This window comes from Parasteatoda tepidariorum, chromosome 8 (assembly GCF_043381705.1).
Source record: "Parasteatoda tepidariorum isolate YZ-2023 chromosome 8, CAS_Ptep_4.0, whole genome shotgun sequence".
Taxonomy (NCBI): Eukaryota; Metazoa; Arthropoda; class Arachnida; order Araneae; family Theridiidae; genus Parasteatoda; species Parasteatoda tepidariorum.
The window spans coordinates 56,169,582-56,178,869 of NC_092211.1; the positions used below are offsets into that span (position 1 = coordinate 56,169,582).

At 29.4% G+C, this 9,288-nt stretch overlaps 1 protein-coding gene across 1 annotated transcript; it reads left to right on the forward strand.

Annotated features, from left to right (window-relative positions):
• Nucleotides 1–488: 488 nt before the first annotated feature.
• Nucleotides 489–1,679, forward strand: LOC139426139 (glutamate receptor 2-like). Its single transcript, XM_071183902.1, has one exon. It carries the CDS (start codon nucleotides 489–491, stop codon nucleotides 1,677–1,679), a length of 1,191 nt encoding a protein of 396 aa, XP_071040003.1.
• The last annotated feature ends 7,609 nt before the right edge of the window (nucleotides 1,680–9,288 follow it).

The window sequence follows — 9,288 nt, forward strand, 5'->3', positions numbered from 1 at the left end:
CTAGTAACTAGATAAAAAATCTTACTCTGTTGTGAGATGAATAACTTACCAATCTTTTTCCTGAGAATTTATATTTTAAATTGCATAAAATTGATATACAAGATACTATCTCAACTTTTAGATATGAAGAAATCATACAACTTCTGATATGAAGGTTTACCAAATTAGAAATAGAAGAAATTATGTCTCAGTACTGAGAACTCCTATTATAAACTACATAAGTATGATCTGCAAAATATATAACTTCTAGAAATTAAGCAATTACTTTGAACGTAAAGAGAAAAAACTCATCAATCTCAGTGCTCAGAACTCATATTATAAACTATATATAAATGATCTGCAAGATATATGACTTCTAGGGATTATTCCAACTGGGAATTGAAAAAGACAATTAATATCAGTGGGGAGAATTTCTACGTTAAACTACACAAAAATGTCCTGCTAGATATAGAACTTCAAGATAAGAAGGAATTACTTCGAATTTAGAAATGAAGAACTTATCAATTGCTGTGATGAGATCTCCTATTATAAACTATACAATAAGTGAGCAAGGTAAACATATATTTTCTGGCTATGAAGGACAATATTTACAAGTTGTTCTTGATGGTCTTGGAGTGGAATCTGAGTTTCTTAAAATCATAGTTGTAAAAAGTGCAGCAGAAGCTCTGGCAGTTGTACACGAAGGAGCTGCAGACATGGCTCTGACTTACTTGGTACAATTCTATGAATTCTTAGAAACAGTCGACTTCAGTATGTTTTATACTGTTGCTTCTTTCAGCTTTGGAATTCGCAAATCTATTCCTCTTGAAACTAAGTATTCTTTCATTTACCCGTTTACTCTTCCAGTTTGGATTGGATGCTTAGCAACTGCTGTGCTGTTGCCATTAGTTTACAAATTTTTGGGAAACTCAAACGTGACCTACCTACAGTTATTTACATACTTTTGCATTGGGATAACTGAACATCCCACAGAATCAAATAGAAAGTCCTTTAGGACTAGAATATTGGTCCTTTCGTCCTTGATTTTCAGATTAATAATGACTTTCAGTTACGCAGCCATTTTACTATCATTTATGGCAAACCCTTTGATGAATCCTCCGATTCGTAATTTCAAGGATTTATCGAAAGCTACAGAAACAACCGGTCTGAAAGCATATTGTGTTGACTCTACTTATGCTAAAGACGTGTTCCGAAGAGCGAACCAGAACCAGGGGTATATACAGTCTCTAGGACAATATATTGATGAACACAATTATTATTATTGGTTCGATTCCATTGATTATGCTAAGACATATGCTGAGGGGAGTGCTGTCATAATGGTTGTTCCATCTTTATTGGAAGTTGAATCTGTTGAGAGATATTCCGCTTTCATCTCCAGTGACACCATTGGTAACATGTTATTCTCAGCTTACATAAATAAAAAGTTTCGTTACAAAAAGAAATTAAATTCGATAATATCTCGACTTTGGCAGGCAGGGATATACCGAAAAATACTTAATACAGAAGCTATGAAAGTCATTGCTACGCACAAGTCAAGCCATGAAGCTGATAGAGTTAGGCCTATTTCTGTCGAAAATCTATTTGGAGTTTTCATGTTACTAATACTTGGCTACATTTTGGCATTATTTACATTGGTGACTGAAGTAATTTTGTACAAAAAGTCAGTTGTTTCCAGCTAAAGTGGAACTCTAACGAACATGGCAACCGCAAAAGTAGTTTAGTAATAAGTAAAAATTAGTAATAATTAGCAATTTGATAGGAGAACAAACATTGTTTTGCTTTTGTGAACGTTGCTTTAAAGGTTGGAAATTAATATAGCTGAATGTTTAGAAAATTTTTGCAACAAATCATTATTTTATTACCACTTAGAAAACCCATACTCAACAACGGTACAAGTTTCCAGGTATTAAACTGACATTCTTGAAATTAATTATCTTTTTAAGTCGTAGACATTTTGCAAATATTTTTGACTACACTTTTTTACTTTAACCCAAAAGGGAATAATTAAAAGAAAACGTACTTAAAAATTGCTTTGGGAGCTTGCTATTTAGTGAAATTTATGTCTACCTACTATAAGTAATGTTTTTTTATTAACTAATGTTTGTTAAGTGTGATGCAATATAGATGTAAAAAGAACATTCGAAGAACAAAGGTTAAAAAAAAGTAGTAAAATAAACTGCTACTGTTGGTGATGATTCGTGACATTTACGCGGATGTCATTAGCATTAATCTAAAAATTAACAGTTGCTTATGATGTCATAATGTAGATGTACACTGTATTAGAAATCCAGATTAAAATTTTCGTAATATCCAATTTTACTGGAAAATTTTACGAAACAAATTATCTGATATACCGCAATTTTTACTGTGACAATTATCACTGAATTACTCTTACTATATAAATATTACTGTGGGATAGCCTGGTTGGCAAGGCGCTGAACTTACATCCGCGAGAACGGAAGTTCGAATCCTGCCGTCCGAAGACTCCCCGTGTAGTAAATGCTGACTAGTACACATTCAAGTCTGCTCAGAAAGTCGTTCATGTTCCCATAATAAATTATACCTCTGGGGGTACTGAATTTGAGATTGATTGTTTACGTGGTTCAAGTCAAAATTACGATCTGTGGATGAATGAATGCATGTATAAGTGGGTCCGCCCTATAATTATGATTATGACAGAATTCGAATTCTGGGCCATAGATAATGCCACTGTGAAAAAAGAACAATCACACTCCTTGCCTTAATGGCCTGCAACAACAACAAAAACAACAAATATTACTGTAAAAATTATGATATAATATTTTACGTTGAAATTTTTTTTACGGATGTTGCACCTAAAGTGCTGGTTCGTTATATCGTAATTTGAAAAGGACATTTTTTGCAGTGTATAAAGAATTTTCAAAGACTGAAAGGTAAAACATGCTAGTGAAATCATGCTTTAAACCAAGTGAATCTTTTTCTCTGGTGTTTATAATTTTAATTTTAAAATGTTAATCTTTGTGATCTTTCATGAGATTATAAAATCTAAATTAGATTGTGCAGTATGTAGTAACATAAATGATGGCCTTATTGTAGATATTGTACTTTATACTACTTTATGTAACAATTAAATAATGTTAAAGTTATAAAAACAATCTATAAGTGCTATGATAATTTTCGTTTATTTTTGGGTAGGAATTCCAATAATACTTAGAAAAAATTCTTTTTCTTTTCTGCCTGTGGCATTTTATCTAATCCTTGCCATGGAGAGAAAATTTTCATGTGCCTAAACATCGTCTAAAGTGACAAATGTGCTTCAATAATATTTAGACTTGAAGCGATTCAGTTTTGTTTCCTTTCTTGAATTACTAAAAGGAAAAAAAATACCCACACCCTCGAATGATTCTTTTGATAGAAGATACTTAAATTTGAGTTATCCTAAGTATAAGATCGAATCTCTTTCAAAACATTCCTTTTCCAGAAATGGAAAAATCATTCTGGCATTACACGTAAACGATAATTCTCATCTAAAGTGCGGAAACAGCAAATGGCATATTGTTGATAGGTTTGATTTAAAAGCATGAAAGTCAAAAGCATTTTTATGATTTGAAGCATGAAGTGGTTGGAAAAGTGACTTTAGTCTTCATAAAAATTTTGAAACAATCATAAAGCGCGTAACATGCGTATAAATATAGTAATAACGTATTTCGTGATGTAAGGTTTCTTTTTTTAAGTGTATGTTAAATTATTATATATTTTATATTTTATAAACGGCGTTGACGATCGACCAAATTCTGAGTTCACAGCAATCGAATGTTTAATTACATAGTCTTGTAATTTTGAACTCATAGCGGAAGACAAGAGAATTCCTGTATCAATTCTTGGGACAAACTTACCTTTGTGGCGAACATTTTTTAAAACAAACCTACATTTTGGTTACATGGAGAGGAAAATCACGAAAGATTCCGCCTGTTAAGAAGCTTCTAACCCATGATCCTTCTACCACGGAGAATATTTTACGACATCGTAGACAGTGTAAGCTGGAAGCAGAATTCGTATCAACCAGCCACCACTGGGATTCAAACCTGGGTCACTTCATTGGGAGGCAAACGCTCCGTCCCCTGAGTCACTGGGGCTCGAATTACAATTCAAATACAGAATACTATATCTAATCAAAATGGTAAATGCAAGCATACTTTCAAATAAAGAGTATTTTATTTTTAAATGGTATAACAAGTGTTCAGTTCATCAGTTTCACTTAAACAAAGAATGTTTTCTTGATTCCAAAAATGAGGTTTGTGTAATAGTAGGTAAAATCTTTCTTGCAAGCTTGAAACAATAAGAAATTTCAAAATATACAGAAAATATGTGGGGGAAAAGTGATACGAAAATCTTGAAAATAATTTCTTTGAAAAAGATTGACATATTTCATAAGTTTGTGCTCTACTCCTTCCAAATAAAACTCCCACATGCTTCTAATTAACTAAATACGTTAATCGTGAATCCTCTTATGATAGATAGTGTATTATTTGAATGAATTAATAAAATCATGACATTTGAAAGGTAATTTAGGTCTCCGAATCCAAATTAGTCACGATGTAACATGCTTTGTAACAAACTTTTCGATTGTAATTAAGGTTGCTCAATCTGAAAGCGACATCGACATCATCTTCTCATGTAAAAAATAACAATATTTGACCGAGAAAAAAAGTATGGTCAAAACTGCCAGAATATGATAAAATTTATCGCTAAGGGAACACCGAAATCATAAGAAATTTTTACCGAAGCACTTTCGTAAGGATTTTGGTAAAATTATCCCTCAAATATTGCTTTATAATATAATGTGTTTAATTTTTCGCCGTAATGTGCGTTTAAAAAATAATAATTATGTGGTAAAACTTGGCAATACTTTACCTAATACTTTATATACATGATACTTTAGGCCATGGCATAAAATAATTAATCAGTTGAACTTACATCATATTAGTTTTGTATTTGTTACTAAATTTGTGGTAATAAGAACTTTAATTTCGAAAATTGTAATTTCCAGTATGCCATTACCACATGAACAGAAAATTACCATATGAATGGTACAAATATTGATTTTATTACCCCAATTTCTCTAGAAATGTCTTTACCATACAATATGGCAATTTTACCAGAATTGTACCCCTTGTACAAATATATACAAATAAAATTTTTGAACAACAATGAAAACACTGAACAATAAGCTAATTTCGTTATATGCAATCCAATAGAAAAATCATCAAAAATATTTAAATTTATAAAAATTGTAAAATTGTTATTCGCAGAATTTTGTATCAGAATTTTTAAAATGTATATTATTTGAATCCTTTTTTTTCTAATAAATACGCATGAAAAAATTTGAAGATGTTCGGTAATTTTCATGTTTGAGATATCTGACTAGTACGAAGACAGGGTTTAGGGCAAAATTTTCGAAAGGAGTTTATTATAAATTTAGAATCCCTGTACTCTTAGCTTTCTAAAATTACTTTACTTTTGTTTGAACTTCAATTATTTACAAAAATATAGTAGTTTTTATATATAGTAACTACAGTGTCGACCTAAGATTTTAAAACTTTAAATGCGTTTATCTTAAAATCAGATTTTTTTCATATTTTACGCCACCTTAAACGCGATATCTAGATTTTTTTTAAAAATAATTGTCGAAATTTTTTTTTGGTTGTTTATAACACACTTGGTTTGAATTACATTCCGAGAGAAAAAGTAGAATTTTGCTTTTTATGTATGTTTTTTCGCAAAGACAAGGGATGAAATTTACATTGATCCCTAACTCAGTAGTATATGCACTTGCTTTTGAGAAATAGTTCAAAACATAGTTGATAGCCTTCTAAATTAAATCCTCAAAGAAATTTTTCTTTCAAGCGATTGAAATTTTTTAACAGTGTATATCGTACATGCAAAAAATGCCTTATTTCTACCTAAAACTACTTTTATTTGTTATAAAAGTTTTTACTCACAATAAAACAAATGAACTAGTCAGTTTCCTTTAAAACTTTATATTAATATTTGTAAAAAAAGTAGTCGTTACTAGTCGGGTACTTTAAACAATATAGACGATTTCAATACAGGTTTTACATGAAAAGCCTTCACTGATCGTAGTTAGTCATGCTTTATTCACTATATTTTTTATAACTGTTTCCACCTTTGAATATTTTTTCATTTTTTCTTTTTTTTTCTTTTTTGTTTAAAATATTGAAATAAGAAGAAAACTGTGGGAAGAAAATTATGTTTTTTTTTCATTTCAACTTTAGATAGTCATTCTTCATTTCAGATTCAACGTATAATTAGAACAAAAATGTGAAAAAACTATCGGAGTCTCTTTATTTCTTAAAGAACTAAATGAAATATTACTAAAGTTCACTTTTAATAATAGCAAATTAGTTTTACGCCATTTTTTTTCAAATGAGAAACTTGGATCATCAAAAAAAAAAAAGTGTTTGGAAAACCTACCTGATTATTTCATTATATAAAAGGCGTTTTTGTGTTTTTAAAATTGCAATTTTGTGAGTCATAGTCTCTTTAGTTTGGATGTTTCAGAATTGAATATTTTGAAAAATTTTAGTTTCAATGGATAGGCCGTAGTTTTAAATTATTATTATATTACGTACTGTTATATAGTTTGGTTGTTGTTGCAAATTCAAAATAATAACTTCAATGTACATTTATTGACATGTGGTTCTTAATATAGATAAATTTTTTAAGTAATGTTTCACAATTAATGTAGCAAAAAGCTCTTAAACTATGTCAGTGTGACAAAAAATAAGATTTTAGTGATTTCCGTAGTTATGCGATTAAATCTTTCGTAGTCTCGTATTTCCGTAGTTTCCGTAGTTATGTGATTAAATCTTATGACTAAACTAAATCAAACTTTTTTAATATCTTAAACATATTTTCGTTTCCATCAATCTCCTTTTTAGAAATTTTAAATACCTTTATTCATTTTTAGTCTACTTTATTGGTTACTTTTCAGAAATGAATAATATCTAAATTATTAAATCGGGAATTTTTTTCATAACTTTTTAATGTATTTGTATGCTCTAAAAAGCATAGCATCGTGAAATGTTGCATGTTCTTATGAAAGATGCATTATATATAAATTATGCTATATTAGTTTATGAATTTCAATCAATTTCATTCTTATTTCATGCATTTTTAATATGCATAAGCCGAAATTACTTTTTCCCTGACGAAAACAGACAATGATTACTTTTAAAATAATAATTAATTCTCTCTTTTCATTAATATTAACTATGTCTGAAGATTTAATTATATTTAATGAAAGACATCACTTATTTGCTAATCTCTTCTTGAGAAGAATTATTTAAGTAATTAATTCAGTGTCTAATTAAATCGTTACCAAGAAACGATGTCAGTGAAAGCTATTTTGATATACAATTCCTAATATCAGGCAATATTTATTTTTATAAAATATGATTTTTTGCTTGATTTTTCTACATTTCTACAATTCATAGTGCGAAAACAATTCTAGTTAGTTTTAGTTACAATTATGTTGAGAAAGTCTGCAGATATTTAATTATAAAATAGAATATTTAATGGAATATTTAATAGAATATTTAATATATTTCATAGAATATTACAGAATATTTTAATTATTGGTATATAGAATTACAGGCGTTTTAATCTTCTGATATATTGAAAAAAATTGAATGTTGCAAATAAAATGTTAAAATTAACAATATAATATGGTTTTATAATATGTGATAAAATTGGAATAATGTGGTACTATCTAATATCTTGTAATTTTACAAAGATATCTTAGAGCAGGGATCGCCAAACTTTTTTGATCATCGACCCCTATATAATTTTTCGAAATCTCCATCGACCCCCACAAAAGTAATGTTCTGTTAATTAAAATAAAACTCCATTAGATACTGTGTTTGTGCAGTTATTTTATGATTTTAAACATTTATTAAAGTAATAGTACATTGTGTAACAATAGTTTTATGAAAAATATATTAATATTGAAATTTAAATACCTTATTATTAAATAATAAGTAATTATGCATAAGTAGATATAATAAGTAAAGTAACTAAAGATTTACTGCTTCTTGATCAATGAGATGGGTGTGCCTGGTGTTTTTTTGCAAGGTTCGCTATATTGGGTTCAAAATTGGTCAATTTTAATTTTCGTCAAAATTGGTCAATTTTGTAATTTTCGTAAAGAAATACAAAGTGTGCTATAGTTTTGTCGCGGGCTGTACTAATCCATATTATTAATGCTTACCTTCTTTTTCGTGCATTGATAATTGAAATTGTTATCTGAACTAAACGAATGGTTTTATCGAAGCAATAACTAATTATCCAAAACTATGAAAGTTTTAATAATGAAACTGCAAATATTCAACTGAGTTTGCAAAGATAGCTGAAACTGCGTATGATATTTGCATTTGTAACGTCAATGCTCGTCACACGTGACATTTGGACAAGCGCACATATGCATATATGACTTATAAATTGCGCTGAGTTCGTGCCATTGCTCGGTGGTACGTAAATACTTGTTTCACCCCAATAAATATACGTTTATTAATTTATGTTTTATAAAGAAACTGATACTGAGTCTTAATTAGTTATGTGTGATTTGCGTATTGAGAAATGTTTTTTTTTCCGACCCACAATCGACCCTTCCGATTCGGATCAACCCCCATTCGTCCCCCTGTCTCAGATCGACCCCTGCTTTTGTTAAATAGACCCCTGGGGGTCTATATAGACCACTTTGTTGACCTCTGCCTTAGAGCATCGTAAAACCCAATTTATTTAAGTTTCTTTTTTATTTGATTATTTTTTTACAAAATGAGTTGTAAAAAGTACTATAATTTTGAAAAGCAGAATTTCCACTAAATGGTTAACATAAAAACGGAAAATCTTTGATCAACCACTATTAATTTTCTTTTTTTTAAAAGTAATGTAATTACCAAAAAGTTCAATAATTTTACAGGGATTTTTTTCCGTGTATAATCATATAGTTTAATTAGATTCGATTTGGGATAGATTCTTTTAAAAATAGCTTTCACAAATCTCATAGCCTTATATTATACTATTCCGTTTTCGGTTGAGATCTGAACTATTTTCAAGTGCATACTTTGGTGAAAAACCTGTTGCAATCGGTAGCATTACCACTAAGAGTTTCGCCTTCCTTTCCATAAACTTTCTACTCAAATTCATTTACCAAATGCCTTAATTTGGAAGAATTTTGCATATTAGTTACAATGGGAATATCTTTCTGCATTTTAGCGTTATAATTTT